The sequence below is a fragment of the Sceloporus occidentalis genome, unplaced genomic scaffold, assembly GCF_023333645.1.
Source record: "Sceloporus occidentalis isolate IW3139 unplaced genomic scaffold, rSceOcc1.0.p SCAF_3, whole genome shotgun sequence".
NCBI classification, from domain to species: domain Eukaryota; kingdom Metazoa; phylum Chordata; class Lepidosauria; order Squamata; family Phrynosomatidae; genus Sceloporus; species Sceloporus occidentalis.
In genome coordinates, this window is record NW_028316983.1 from 132,638,708 (window position 1) to 132,654,559 (window position 15,852).

Genomic DNA, 15,852 nt, shown 5'->3' on the forward strand with positions numbered 1-15,852 from the left:
TTCCCCATATGCGGGGGAATCCAGAATGGATCCCCAGCGTGTAGGGAGAGTGGACTGTATAAAGACTGGCATAACTGTGGTTATACAACTGAAAGGGAGAAAAAGGTTAAAGATGTCAGTATAAGCACTTATCACGTGTAGCCCTGGATCTATATCAAAAAATAAAAATCACTTTAAACAATAACATTTATTAGGCTAATCTGATATTTTGCTTTGCAGCTTCCCTTTGAATATTACAGAAGTCGCTACATCCTGAAATCAGATTCAGTTATATTAGAATTACCAGGCTGAGGTTCGTCCAGCAAAATTCATACAAGTGAATTTATAATTTCAAGTGAGGAATGAAGAGAAGATATTTTGAATCTATAATACTAACTCTCAGACTTCAGCCATGGAGACTGGCCAGGAGCCAAGGAATATGGAGAAGCACACCAAAGTCAAGATGAACTCATTGTTAAGAGAAAGTCCAAAATGAAATAGGAAGGCTCAGCAAGTTTTTTTTAAAGTTGGAGGGTAGGTATATTCTGTCATGATTTGGAGAGTTATTTTCTCATGATCTGGAGGCAATGTAAGGCCTTGGGAGAAGGGAGACTTGGGTTTTGGAAAAAGAGGTTGGGGCCACACTTCTTCATCCCCGATCAAGTATTTCAGGACTATGCAATTACTGTCTCATTTATGATACTGTACTACAGTAATTCAACTTAGTGGAAAGTACCTTAATTTTTCATCACAGGATAAATATGTTACAACTTCGCAGCCCGGTCTAGTATTTCTGACTCTTTTGAATCCTCTCCAAGTTTTTTGTGGGTTTGTCAGGCTATGTGGCCATGTTCTAGAAGAGTTTATTCTTTCCAAGTTGTCTGTACAGTATATAATGTCTGTTAAATTGGACCCAACAGACCAGCAACATGCTGCAAATAGAGGTGTGAAGGTCTGTTTTGCATTTGCTATTCTGTAACCATTAAACTCAAAGAGACAAAAAAACAATAATACTTGACACTCATGTTAGTGACGGAGGCAATGGCAACGGTGATGAGCATAAAATCTGTCTAACACAAGTATATTTTCACCCATTCTGTAGCAGAAGCCACAAAATTATAGCTTGTTTCTGAGTGTTTGTCGTAGTGCTTTAAAGGCAACCTCAAGAGAAGGTGGAAGCAAGCAAGACCTTTGAGGACCAATTTCAGTACATTTATTTCATTGTACATCAATCAACTTTTAAAGTTTAAATTTCTTTAACCAATCTTTAGCACGGAGCAGGGGTATTCAATATCAGATCCTCAAAGATAAATTCAAGAAGACAGTAAGTAGATCACATAACATGCATCTTCCAGCAGTTCAAGCAGGCAGAAAACAAAAGTCTCTATGGTCACTAACTAATCCAATGTAGGAAAATGCCTCCTGGAAGAGTCTCCCCCCGCCCCCCCCCCCCCAAAAAAAAATGTAATTCTATAATTCTACTAAATGCTTGCCTGTAGTCACATCAGTCTCTTATACCGGGAAAAATGAATACAGGTATGTACTGTAAGGTGAGTGAAGTTATGAAATAGTCTTCTGATGTTAACTATAATCATCAGAGTGGATTGGAAAAATAAATGCATAAGATAGGTCATTTGCAGACCTATCCTATGTATGTCTACTCAGAAACAAATTCTACTGGTTTTAATGGTAATGTGTACAGGATTTCAGTCTTAAAAATTTAATTGCTTTGGCTGATGAATATGCAATAAAAATGATTAAATGTTTAAAAGGTATCCTGTCATTTTTCAGAGGAGATAGGAGGGCAAAGGCTGGCTGACAACTAACAGCTAGTTACTGGACCTGAGTACAGTCAACATGGCCTATGTTGACCCAAGTTAAATAAATGAGAGACTGTACATGCTTTTTTGTAAGTTACTTTGAGAGCTCATTTAGTTAAAACAATTACTATGGCTGGAAACCTTTTGCTCACTTACATCAAATATTGCTTGCTTCTAAATAGACATAATATAGGACTGGGCTACAAATGCATTAAAGAGTCTGCTTCTCCAGACAGTACTCAAAAGGGATATCATCTGGAATTGTTTGTATGCCAAATGACCTTCTCAGAGGCAAAGTAGCATATAAATATAATAAACCAAAATAAATCATCAATAGGCAAGACAAATGTTGTCTATTTTTGCAAAATAACAGATTTGTCTGAGATGGTCTAGTTCTACTTTCTCTGTTTCATTACATACTATTAGTGATGTGCTATGTTCTTATTCTTCCCTTTATAATCAGTTTTACAGTTTACTGGTTTTGCAATGTAGCATAGTGGTTGTGTGTTTGTCTAAAGCTTCAGACTAGGGTTCAAATCCTCACTCAGCCATGGAAACCCAGTGGATGACCGTGGGCAAGTCATACTATCTGAACCTCAGAGGAAGGCAAAGGCAAGCCTGCTTTGAACAAATCTTGCCAAGAAAATCCCATGATAAGGTTATCATATGTCAGATGCGACTTGAAGGCACACAACAACCCCAAATTTACGCCTATGTGCCCATTCAACACATTATTTCAACACAGGATTTTTATGACATGGATAATTCTACCTCCTTTCAACAATAATCTTATTAAGTTGTGTGTTAATACATTTAGGCTGCATCCACACTGCACAAATAATCCAGTTTGGCACCACTTTAACTGCCATGGTTCGATGCTATGGAATTATGGGAATTGTAGTTTTGTGAGACATTTAGCCTTCTCTGTCAGAGAGCTTTGGTGCCACAACAAACTACAATTCCCAGGATTCCATAGCATTCAGCCATGGCAGTTAGAGTGGTGTCAGGATGGATCATTTCTGTAGTTTAACTCTGAATTTTAAACCTTGGGTTGTATTGTATCAATCTTGCACAATCTGATTATAACTCTTTTACTAAGGAAATTGTTTGCTATCTACAATGCCATTTACTCCCCCCCCCCCCCGCCCAAGTTCATATTTTTCCCTTTATTACTACTCTTTAGAAGAGTAAGTGAAGCCACATTCTAATTAAAAATGTTGGTTGCAGGTCTAATTTAGACTAGATTCAAGCTGCCCCTTCCACCCTGTCTGGTCTGTCTCTTAGTGAGTTTGAGATCCACTCAATCCCATCTTCATCAACAGTCACAACATGTCTATAAGTATGGCTGGGATCCAATGGTGTACTTTGACTGGATCCAGCTGCTTCCATCAATAAAACTGAGACTTTCTTCCCATTCCCCTGTCTTCATTGCCTTTTTCTGTACACACAATAAAAGATGCATTCAATATACTCCAAATACACCACACCACAATTCATCTACAACCAATTAAACCCAACAGTAGTTCATTCTTACACAATCCATGAGTTGGGTCCAAACTCTCTTCAACTTACACTAAGATACCTACTTAGCTCTTGCAGGCAGGGAATGGGGAATTGCATCTGATTTCTGATCAGTAATGTGTGATGATGAGGATGAAGAGAATTATATGAAAACAAATATAAAGAAATGATCCTGATTTTGAATTATAATAAGTTTGAAAACACTAACAAAAACATCAAAATGCTACAGGTATATTTGCCTATACAGTGGACCCTTGTTATACGCTAGGGTTTGGTTCCAAGATCCCCCGTGGATAACAAAATCTGTGGATGCTCAAGTCCCATTAAATATAATGACATAGCAAAATGGTGTCCCTTATAAAAAATGGAAAATCAAGGTTTGATATTTGAAATTTATACTTTTTTTGAATATTTTCAAACCGTGGGTGCGTGGATCCGTGTATAAAAAAATCCGCGTATAAGAAAGGCCGACTGTACTGAATTCTTGATGGGATAGTTCTCAAAAAACAAGCCAGAAGGGTGGTATTTGATGAAGATCAAAGCTTTTTGTTTTGTTTTTTTCCACAGAATTTCATATTTGCTAATATGACCCCATTGTCTTCTGCGTCATTAACAATGCTATGGGGTGTTGTGTTGGTTCTTATCTCTCTGTAACAGGTTTTTAGCATGCACAGGGACAACAAGTGAAAGGAAGGTCTACCTTCTCCTGATTTCACTGGTGAAGGTGGCAGAATCTAGCAGATGTATACCACTGGATCCTGGCCCATGGCCTTGCTAAAGCTAAATTAGTTCTAGTTGTTTAGTAAAATTTAAGGGAACTCCAGCTGGAGGTTATATTCCTATTTAGTTCTAGATCACTAAGAATAATTATTTACAGGTTTGTTCTAATCATTTCTAAGGGTCAAAAGAATGTATTCTCTGTATGTCATTCTCCACTTGGAACCTTTTCAAATATAATCGTAGTACAGACTTAGGCAGCTTGTCTATATTGGGAATGACTTTAATTAAATCAAGGTAACCAAATATTTTCAACAAGCTTTCTCTGTCAAACATTGGAAATATACAATGATAAAAAATACACAACATATAGAATAATGTGGTGAAATGGCAATTTATGAAGAGATTTTGCCTGCTGGGAAAGTAGCAGCAAAAACATCTGTTATATGCCAGTGATTTAGCAGAATAAATAAATTTTAAAAAATCATGCAGTTCAAACGTACCAGGTTGTTTCCTTCCCTTCAAAGTGCAATTCTATAAATGTAAACAGCATTCAGCAGCTTGCAGCCTAGTAAATCAATCATTTTAATTGAATACTAGGCACACAGTAACTGGAACACCGCAAGCAGTAAGAAAGACACATGGCAATAGGAACAGAAAATGGTTTAGAGTTTATCCAGGTTTTCCCTCTTTCATAATTGATCTATGAATGTGTAAAATAATGTTGGCTGATGGTGGTTCCAAATCATTCAACAATTACACAAAATGAAAATTTAAAATGAGAGATTTGTTCTGGAAGCATTTCCATTGTTTATGTAATTGCAGCCGTCTAATTTAGTGTTGATGCTGTTACAGAAAAGGGCAGAAAGAACCCCTACAAACTATGGCAATTCAAAATAATGCACTGTAGCGTCATAAAGGGAAGAAAGAAGAAAGAACTGCAATGCATGCCACTGTAAAATGGATTAACTCTATAAATGCCTATAAACTGTCAATTGCAAATTATTGGTGAAAAAATATATATATATTGCAAGATCATTTAAAATGTCCTCTCACTTGTTTCAAGTTCACAGAAAGGTCACTTATAAAAACACCCCTTTCCTATTCTGGTTCAAAGTATTGTCATTTATATATGTAACTAGATAGCCTACCATCTGTCTCTTAGAAAGACTCTCGGTTGTTCCTCTCCAGAAACAAACTAGTATTTTTTGCAGATCCATTCCAATCTTTAATTATGTAGAGCAGCACAAAATTTCAGACACTGAAGGACTTAACATCTTTTCTCTTTTAAAAAGGAAAAGAAATATTCAAATTAATCAGCAGCTGTGGTAGTGTGGTGAAATTTTTAGCACTATTTTCCAGTTCCTCAACTTAAGATCAAACTATATACTGTAAATATTTGACTGATGTTCTTAAATATTAAAAATTCTCAATGAAAGCAGCAGTAGCCCAGCAACATCAATATTTAAGTTAGTTAACAAATAGTATACCCAGGAAGCCAATTATTGTTCTTTTAAATATGCGGATAAATATTGTTTTGGGCAAAGAATCTGGCTTACATCTCTGACCTGTGTCACAAGTTTAGCTACTTGTACGTTATTTTTATTATTCTGTCTTCTTCTGAGGATTATAAATTAAAATTTACTATTTTCTTTGCATTTCAGTATAGCATTTAACTCAGGCATTTAGTATAAATCACGTAGACTGCAAACATTATATTGCAGTGTATCTTATTATTAATTCTTTATTTGCTGTCTGTTGTAACCATAGTGGGGAAAAGAATTGTTAGATTTACATAAAGATATTACTTTGTAGAAGTGATGTACTTTTGTTATGATTTCTCAAATTAAAAAAACGATTTAACAGGTGCCTAAGATTGTTTTCTCAAATAGGAAGCTTCTTGGTTAGTTTAAGCCAAAAGAAAAGGGCAAATAGCTCATATATGATAAACAAAGGAAAAGAAAGCACAACACAAATAGTGAAAGGGAAAATGTCCAGAAAACCTCTTACTGACAATTTATCACAAAGAGTTATTTGGAATTACTTGGAAGGTCAAGACTAGTATGACAGCACCCGAGGAATGAATACAGAGATGATCTTGCTCAGCCCAATATTAAATTTACATTCATATCCATTTCTTCTTAACTGCTGTTGATTTCAATTTATGGCAACCCTATGAATGAGATACCTCCAAACCACTTTTATTATCAACAGTCATGCTCAAGTCTTGAAGACTGAGGAATATGGCTTCCTTGATTGAGTCTATCCACCTGTAATGCAGTCTTCCTCTATTCCTACTGGCAGCTATGGTTTTTTGCTTGTTAACTGCCCTTGAGTCGACTCCGACTCATGGCGACCCTATAGATGTAGACATCTCCATATCCCCTATCGTCCACTGCTCTGCTTGGTTCCTGCAAATTCATTTCTGTAACCTCCCTGATTGAGCCCGTACATCTGACATGCGATCTTCCTCTCTATCTACTACCTTCAACCTTTCCTAGCATTATAGTCTTTTCTAGTGAGCTGTGCCTTATCATGATGTGGCCCCAAAGGAAACAACCTCAATTTGAACATCTTGGCTTCCAAAGAGATTTCGGGCTTCATCTGTTCAAGGACCCATTTGCTTGTCTCTTTGGATGTCCATGGTATCTTCAGCACTCTTTTCCCAGTACCACAACTCAAATGATTTTATTTTCTTCCTGTCCACTTTCTTCACTGTCTAGCTATTGCATCCATACATGGTTTCTTATAACTGACGTTCCTTAGTAATTGTTCCAAGTTTGTGATGTTTTCTGCTGGTATTATGGCGTCATCCATATATCTTAGATTGTTGATGTTCCACCCTCCTATCTTCACCCCGCCTTCTTCTGAGACTAAATCTGCTTTTCTTATTACCGGTATATTTTCTGTGATTCCTCGTGGATACCAAAATCCGTGGATGCTGAAGTCCCATTAAATACAAAGTAAAATGGTGTCCATTATAAAAATCTAGGTTTGCTTTTTGGAATTTATATATTTTAAAAAATATTTTCAAGCTGTGGATGGTTGAATCCGTGGATAAAAAATCCTCAGAACAAATATTGTCAAGAAAACTTTGATAGGCTTGCCTGGCTTAGGGTCACCATGAGTCAGAAACAACTTGAAGGCACACAATAACAACAGTACACAACATCCACTTCGGTAGGCCTTGGGGAGCACCCCAATGGTTTTTTCATACATATGGAGTAGTGTGGTACATCATTTGAAACACTTCAATACAATGAGTCCAAAAAATTACATTTTTGAAGTTTTCCTGTAATTATACAGATAAAATGGAGCTTCTGTCTGACTGTCACCACATCATACACAAACAAATGGAGGGATTTTCAACAAATTTGATGGGAATGTTTGGAATGGTCTTAGCACGTATGCTACAAATCATACAAACATAAATCACTTGGGGTAGGGCAGCAACTATTTTTTTCATTCACACATAAGGTGTTTGGGAGAAGCATGTTCTCTGAAAGGCAACTGAAACTCGTGTCCCTAAGCAGCCAAAGAAACAGGCAGTCATCTTCCACAGCAGTTGAAACTTAATAAATATTAAGGATGGTTAATAATTTTCCTGAGCAACACTGGCCACCATAGTAAATTAAAATAAACACAGGATTTTAGCCTAGTTGTCATCAGGCAGCATCCCTAGATCAGTAAATCTAGCAGGCAAGAAAGGAGTTCCTCTCTTGGGCATTCACTGTGAACCCAAGAGTTTTGTCTCCAGATAATGCAGTGAGTTGTGGATCCTAGAATTTTCTCTTCTCTTATCCTTTCAATAACTTGGAAGTTCTGGAAGCTCAAAGGTCAACGCTGAGTCTTCTTTTGTTGTGGCTGCTGATGTTACATCTTCCAGTTTACGAACCTCTCGACTTATGTATAACAACCAAATCCACAAGATTATAAACCAGGGGTAGAGATACTAAGACTGCAGATTTCTCTGCAGACCCCTCTTTTGGTTGGGTTATGTTGGGGCAAGCCACTTCTCTTGATGTTATCAACTGGGGCTTTTCCAGGGAATGTCTTGGTGCAGGACTCAGCTTCATGCCACAACAGATTTGCTAGGATAGAGAAAGCTGGCATCAAGCAATGCCAGAAGCCTACTGAGGTGCCAACTGGGACAGCAACTTCTAGCACCTTATTTAGGATGGCTTTGCTCCTTCTTCATCCTCTCTGACTAGAAAAAGTAGATGAGACACAAAGCAACAGCAGCAGCAACTGCCAGTACTTCAAGGGGCTGTCTAAGCTCTGAATTTGGAAATCTGATGGATCCTTGAAGTGTCAGTTGAGTGCAACCAGCTGCACTTCTCTTTTGCTCTTCTTATGAAGCAGCCAAACTGTAGGTATGAACCACCCTCATTCATTTCTGAATATCTGTCTTGAATATCTGCAGGTCACATTGGAGAGTCTGGATCTTTGCCTTATGGGATGAGTGTTCACTGCCCCTTGTTTCAAAAACTGCCCGTCTGCATATGCCTTCGATTGTCAACTTATGGCAACTCCATGAATTTTAAAGGGTTATCTTAGGTAAAGTATACTCAGAAGTGGTTTTGCCAGTTCATTCCTCTGAAATATAGCCTACAGCATCTGGTATTCATTGGCAGTATCTCATTCAAGTACTACCTAGAGCTGCTTAGCTTCTATGATCAGACAGGATCTAGTGCCTTTAGGGTATTTAAAAACCACTCATTCGTAATTTTGACTACAATTTGATGACTGAGATTCTCTTTAAAACAAAACAAGTATGATTAGCTGCAAAATGTTGCTAGATGCCCAGTCTCCTAAAAGATGTGTTACTGTTGAAGATTCTAGCTGACTATTTCCTCTAAGCATGGGATTTCATTCTTTTCTAACTTCTTTATCTAGTGAGCATGCTCACTCCTCACTGTGCTCTTAGCTGGACTTTTAATCCCTTTAGGCTTTCTTTTAAAGGCATTTTTGGGTACTTCTGCATACCTCAGGATCTTGAAGAGAATACTGACACGCACTGTCTTTTTCTTAGTAGCCTTATCCAGTCAACAACGTTGGTGCTCACCACCTGAGTTTATTAAGAATGGTTAAATGGTACTTTTACAATATATTAGGATGAACAAAACGGTGTGTAGACATAGGAGTAATATTTGCATTGTGCCAACTCTCACAGACTCTCAACTATGAAATGGAAATCCCAGTTAAAATATACAAGTCAAGTAACTTTATGATAGAGTTGTATCTGTATATTATTTTTACACGTGATGATTCAGTGAGAAGACACATTCTTCCTTCCAACAGCACAAAGCCTCTAAGAGGAACATACAGAAATTTATCTTACCAAGAGTGGAGAGTTTTTTTTCTTCATTTTGGAGTAAAAGTAGTGCTTCAGAGATCCAAAATATTTGTTCACAAATGTCTGATTTTCAAGAATATTCTCCTTTTGCTACCTGTTTGCACTTACTGTTTCAACAAACAAGTGTGTCTACACTACTTTCTTCATAGCCAGTAGGTTAACAGCCCCCCTTTTAAATTAATGTTGTGACTTCCAGCTCTATATAGCCAGACAGTTTCCTCTATGTGCTACTGTCACTAAGAGCAAATAGATTTAGAGAGAATGTAAACTTCCCCAGACTTGCCACATATTCATCTTAATAAATCAAGAAGGTGAAAATAGTGAATTATGTCTCTTAGGAGCTTCCAGGAGCAATGATTCACCCTTTAAACAGTGTGCAAGCTGTCATCTGTATTGTTTAACGTTAAATCCATGCTTTTCAAAACCACAAGTGGTTTTCTTCCCATTTCATTTTTGTTCTCCTTCACCTTTTTGACAGTCCATCCAGCTTCTAAAGAGTCCTAGGATGGAAAATTGTCCCCTGCTGCAGTTCGGGACAATAGTTTTTGAGCAAACTCTTTCAATCTATTTACTGCAGTCCAAAAATAGCAGCCGGTGGGGAAAGGAACTTTTATCACTGAAAGTTTTGCATGTGGCCTTCCCACTAGTGTTTTTTCTACTAATTCCTAGTCTAAACCAGTTTTAAACAGTTTTATAAATTTTTTTGGGGGGGAGGTAGGAATTATTATTATTATTAATAATAATATAATTTATTTCTATACCGCTATTCCAGAGATCACAGCGGTGTACAACAGCAAGTAAAACATACATCATATCATAAAAAATACAACAATTAACAATTAAAAACAATTAAAACCCTACAAAACAACCCCATACAAATGGCTGGAAGATGGAATCTGCCAATTACATTGCCAGGGGAGAAAAGATGACAACAGGCTCATGGGGGAAAAGCCTGGCGAAATAAAAAGGTCTTCAGGTTCTTCTTAAAACCATCAAGGGTGGTGACTGTACGGAGCTCATGGGGGAGAGAGTTCCAGAGCTGAGGGGCCGAAACTGAAAATGCCCTCCGAGATGAACTAAATCGAGCATCTGGAACTCTCAAAAGATGTTTGCCACCCGACCTGAGAGTGCGGGGCGGACTGTATGGGGAGAGGCGGTCCTCCAAGTACCCTGGGCCCAAGCCATTTAGGGCTTTATAGGTAATAACCAACACCTTGTATTCGGCTCGGAAGCGAATAGGCAGCCAATGGAGATCTTTCAATACTGGTGTTATATGGCTGGCCCTGGAACATCCAGTAACCAGCCTAGCAGCCATATTCTGCACTAATTGAAGCTTCCGAGTTTGGTACAAGGGTTGCCCCATGTAAAGCGCATTACAGAAATCCAACCGAGAGGTTGCCAGAGCATGTACCATGGTTTCAAGGTCCCCCCGGCCTAGGAAGGGACGCAGCTGGCGTATCAGCCGAAGCTGATAACAAGTGCTCCTGACCGCCGCATCCACCTGAGATGTTAGGTGGAGTGAAGAGTCCAGAAGCACCCCCAGACTGCGAGCAGAGTCCTTCACAGGGAGTGTGACCCCATTCAGGACAGGTGGAAAATTTTCCTTACTCGGGCCAGGGGAGCCTATCACCAGTACTTCCGTTTTCTCTGGATTCAAGCTGAGTCTGTTTTCCCTCATCCAGCCCATTACCGACTCCAAGCAGGCATTTAGAGGAGAGATGCCACTTCAGAACTATTATATACACCTATTATTGTTTGGTATCTCCTAAGTAGTGTCACAGATAGAATATAAAAACAGCAAGTATACTAATATACACATGTTGTTTGAGTTTTCAAATTCAATAGCAAAAAGTAATGTTTTTACAGAATCCCATAGCTAATGCACTAGAAAATCTGAAGCCAAGTCTGCCACCAAGAGGTATCAGAGAGAAAAACCATTTTGCCTTAGGGTATCATAAGTTGGAAACTATTTGAAGGCATAAAACAAGAACAACAACACAGACAAAGGATAGACAAAAATACATTGTGTTAACTATTGCAGTTGGCAGGAATGTATCTTTTCATACCAATAGTGTAAAGCAGGGGTAGGCGACCTTTTTGAGCCGGGGGCCGGGTTGCTGTCCCTCAGACAACTGGGGGGCCGAAGCCAAAAAATAAATAATTAAATATTTTTTTAAAAAATTAAATATATAAATAAACCAGGACAAATGTAGGACAAAATTTTCAAATGGAAGACACTTTTTTTAAAAAAATGGAGGACACGTGAAAAAATTTGCTGATTTTTTAAAAAATGTTAATATAAATGCATGTTTCTGAGGCTTCTATAGACAATTGTCCCCCAAAGGCCCCGGTGGCAATCGGTGGCAGGACCAGGCTGGGGCCGGTCCCAGGGCCTTGCCGGGCCGCATCCGGCCCGCGGGCCGCAGGTTGCCTACCCCTGGTGTAAAGTGTCTTCATTAGTCTTGCTCTTGATTTCTCTGTTTTGTTTCTATTATCATATGTAGAATTTACCCATCACCTTTCCTTTCTCTTCTGCATGCTAGGCAAGCTCGTCTGCTCAATAATGCCTTTGTATCTTATCTTAGACCAGTTGTCTCCAAACTTTTTCAGGCTACTGGCCACTTTCATTTTGCAAAACAACCTTAGTGTCCCCCAAAGCCTGTTTCTTGATATTAGGTTTACTTTTCTCCTGCAAATTCAAAACACAGGAGGCTTTCCACTTTTCTCCCCAGCAAGGAAGGCCTCTCAGTCTGGGAGAGGTGAGAGAGGTAAAGGACTCTTTTTGAAGAATCAACCCTGGGGAGTGGGGGGGCATAGCTGGCTGCCGAACATGGCAGATGTGTAATGGCAGAATGGGATAAGATCTCATCTTTTTTCACAAAATTGGAGATAATGTTGATGAAATTTTACAAATGAAATAAATCCCGCTGATGCAGAACACCAAGAGGTTGGCGGATCAAGATATTTCTACATTCTACCTAGCAGCAAAAGAGCCAAAAATCCAGTTGGAGGATGGAGGCTCAGATCCAGAAATGACACAATGCTCACACAGGAACAGCAAAGGAGGTAGAGGGGACAGTTTAATATCCCTGGACCTACCCTTTCCGTAGCTGCTCAAAAAACTAAGAGAGAACTTAATAAAAGACTTGCAGAAAGCCTGGGCTCTAGCTCTGGAGCTTATAAACTCGAAACTGTTGGCGATTACAGACCGCATCTGCAATATAGAAGATACTTTCTGATTTTGAAAGGACCCATACCCAACATTACCTTCACGTTGGCAACTTTCTATTCTCCCAACTCTAATCCGCAAGTCTTTATGTCGTCCTTCCTGCAAATCTTGAGGGAGACTGGACCACTATTATTGGGACAACTATTATTGGGGAGATGTGAACGAGGTGCTTGACTATAAGATGGATAAATCTCACCATTTTTTCAAGACTAAAAGAAAGCTATCCCCAATTTCAGACCTTATATCTAAAGAAGGGATGTTAGACCAGTGGAGAAACCATTTTTTCATAGATAAGTCGAATTAGTCAACTTTCTTTAGAAGCTGAAGAAACACTGGGTTATCTTAGATCCCCTTCTGTTAGTTGTGTTGGACCATAGCTGCACATGGAAGACAGGGCTTTAAGGGGTAGGAGCAGCAGAGACAACTCCTGTTGATTCTCTTTGCATCTCATTGCATCCTACCATTTGCTCTAGAGAGTTGGAAGACTTTCTGGAACACTGTAAATGTGCTACAGAGTAAAGGTAGATTTCAGTGAAAAGTATCTTTCTCCTCCTCCATTTCCCCCCCAGTTGGGTCTTCCAATGGATCACAAAACTTTTCACAATCAGAAGGACTCCTACCATAAACAAAGGCGAACTCAGATTCTAAACCTTAAAAACATGTTAATTTAATCCAATTCCATTTTCAACATGAGAAATATTATTTGTACCTGATCTTTACTGTTTAAGCCAATGTGCATGACAAGATAAAAATGCACTAAGTAATCAGGATTTGGCACAAAATCTTGACGCCTAGTCATCATGGCACAGATCAGTTTGTATGCATGGAGCTTCCCTTCTTTGTATTCATCTGGCAAGGTTGTAGCCTGAAAGAACAGAGTTTATTTTATCAATACATCATTTCTATCTGCTAAATAAATATAAAATAAGTATTATTAAAATAAATGTAATAAAGAAACTGTTCAAGACATTCTCATCAGGAAGAGAAGAGATGGTTTTATTTCTATGCCAGTATCTGTATTTGGCATGGTTTAACATTCATAAAAAAGGAATACTGCTCATCAACAAACAGCAGTGCTTTCATCAATTAGAGGCCTCTGTTAATGAAAAGTGTGCAGATTTTTCCAGATTCCTCTGTGAGTAGCCCCCAAGAGGTTTACTCCAGAGGGCTGGGTGGCATGGGGGAGCTGCAGTGGTGAAGAGAAAGCAAGCATAAGCTCCCACATTCCCAAGATTCCATTACAAGAAGCCTATACAGTAGATTGAAAATCCTTTTGTGAAGAGAGAGGCAGGTCGAGTCTCCCTTATCCAGAATTCCAAAATCCAAAATACTCCAAAACTTTTTTTCATGGGTGGCTGTGATAGTGACACTTTTGCTTTCTGGTAATTCAAAGTATACAAACTTTGTTTCACATACTAAATTATTTAAAATATTGCATAAAATCACCTTCAGGCTATGTATAAGGTGTATATTAAGCATAAATGAGTTTGGTGTTCAGACTTGAGTCCCATCTCAAAGATATCTCCAAGATATCAAATTCAAAATACTTCTGATCTCAAGCATTTTAGATAATGGAGACTCAACCTGTACTCTTTCCAACATGGAAGTGCAATAGATCATTTAACCTTTGGATTTCATAGCCAGGCCTTTCAGGGCTGGAACAGATGGGCCTAATAAAGTGTTTTCCAACTGCTTTGAAGATAGAGTGTTTAGATGATGCATGCCTCCAAAGCTAGTGGAAACCATATAGAAGCAATGCTCCATGGCTAAAAAACAGAGCAAACAGAACCCGGGATAGTCTGGCTCATGGCAGAAAATGCGCATCTTCATGCCTGCATATAAACTCACCAGTGTGAGTGTGGGGCTGTGGTAAAGCAAAGAAATCAAAGTGCTATAACTCTAATGAATGTAATTACAATATATACAATCCAGAGAGTCCAACAGAGCAGCATGGGGGTAAAGGGGGCATGTAAAAGGCCCCTCCATGATTATGTTTTGCCAATTTATCCCTCGAACACCAATGTACCGATGCCCTGAACTGGCAAAGCATCACACGTGTGACTGTGTGGCCAATCAAAGGTGCAGTCATCCAATGGGATGGCATCTGGGCAGATGTGGGAGGTACTTGGGGGTCACCAGCCGTGTGTTTGTTTGACAGCATGCATGTATTGTGGGGAGGCAACAAAATAAATTACTCAGCAGCACTGTGTAGTGAGGCTATGCATAGTTAGCTCACCTTGGGAATAGACTGTGCAGGCAGCAGGGTATTGACCTGCTTTGGGGAAAAGCAGGATTGAGCCACTTTTCTCCCCCCCCCCCCCCCTTCAGCACTGGCCCTTACTCAGAATTGCCACTGCCCCATTCCATTCTTTGTGGGCAAATATTAATACTTCCCCATTTAAACCGCAAATATATATGGCCAAGTTTTGACTCACTGCTTTTTGAACAATATACCTGGACTGTTGAGATAAATAACCATCTGAGACAATAACTCTACTAATCTATATGATCCTCTTGCGATTTGATGACCTTAGGGTACCAAGTGTGACTTGTTGTTCTATTGCTATTTACTGTCATTAATGCCTTTTTTTTTTAAAAAAAGTTAATTTAAAAAGAAGAGTAAAGATTAAGCACATTGGCTAATACTTTTCTTTTTAATTCAACTGAATACTTTCCTCTATAAAATGTGTTTTGAGAGATGGTTTAAGGTTTACAGTCTGGGATAGAGTGGGGTCTATTAAACAAAAGTGGGAAAAATCCAGGCACATAACAATAAATATAAATGTAGATTGCTATGTTTAGTTCATTAATGGGGCAACTAATTTTTTTATGAAGTCTTTATTTTTTAACAGAATAATGACTCTCTTCCAAAAAAAACCCAAAAAACTCATGGATAAGAAATGCCACCTTCAAGGCACACAGGAGAAAAGAGTACACCTTTTCCTAACTGCTGCCTTTTTAAAAGAACTAGTGTGTTGTAATGGTTTGAGTATTAAACTATAATTCTGGAGACTAGGATTCAGATCCCTGATTAGACATGGAAACCCATGGGTTGACCTTGGTCAAATCACATTCTCTCAGCCTCAGAGGAACACAAGGATAATCCCCTTCTAAGCAAATTTTGCCAAGAGAACCCCATGATAGATTTACCTTAGGGTTTCCATAAGTTGTAAACAAATTAAAAGCACATAACAGCAACATCAACAAATCATTTTTAAAAGTCTTTTTTT

The 15,852-nt window shown here is 38.6% G+C and overlaps 1 protein-coding gene across 2 annotated transcripts in view; it reads right to left on the reverse strand.

Moving 5' to 3' along the window:
- RALGAPA2 (Ral GTPase activating protein catalytic subunit alpha 2) overlaps positions 1-15,852 on the reverse strand; it is a 199,832-nt gene that overhangs the window by 104,788 nt on the left and 79,192 nt on the right. For both annotated transcript variants that reach the window (XM_089516358.1, XM_089516359.1), the window contains one exon: positions 13,332-13,487. In XM_089516358.1, coding sequence (XP_089372484.1) covers positions 13,332-13,487 — 156 coding nt within the window. The remainder of the gene's footprint in view (positions 1-13,331; positions 13,488-15,852) is intronic.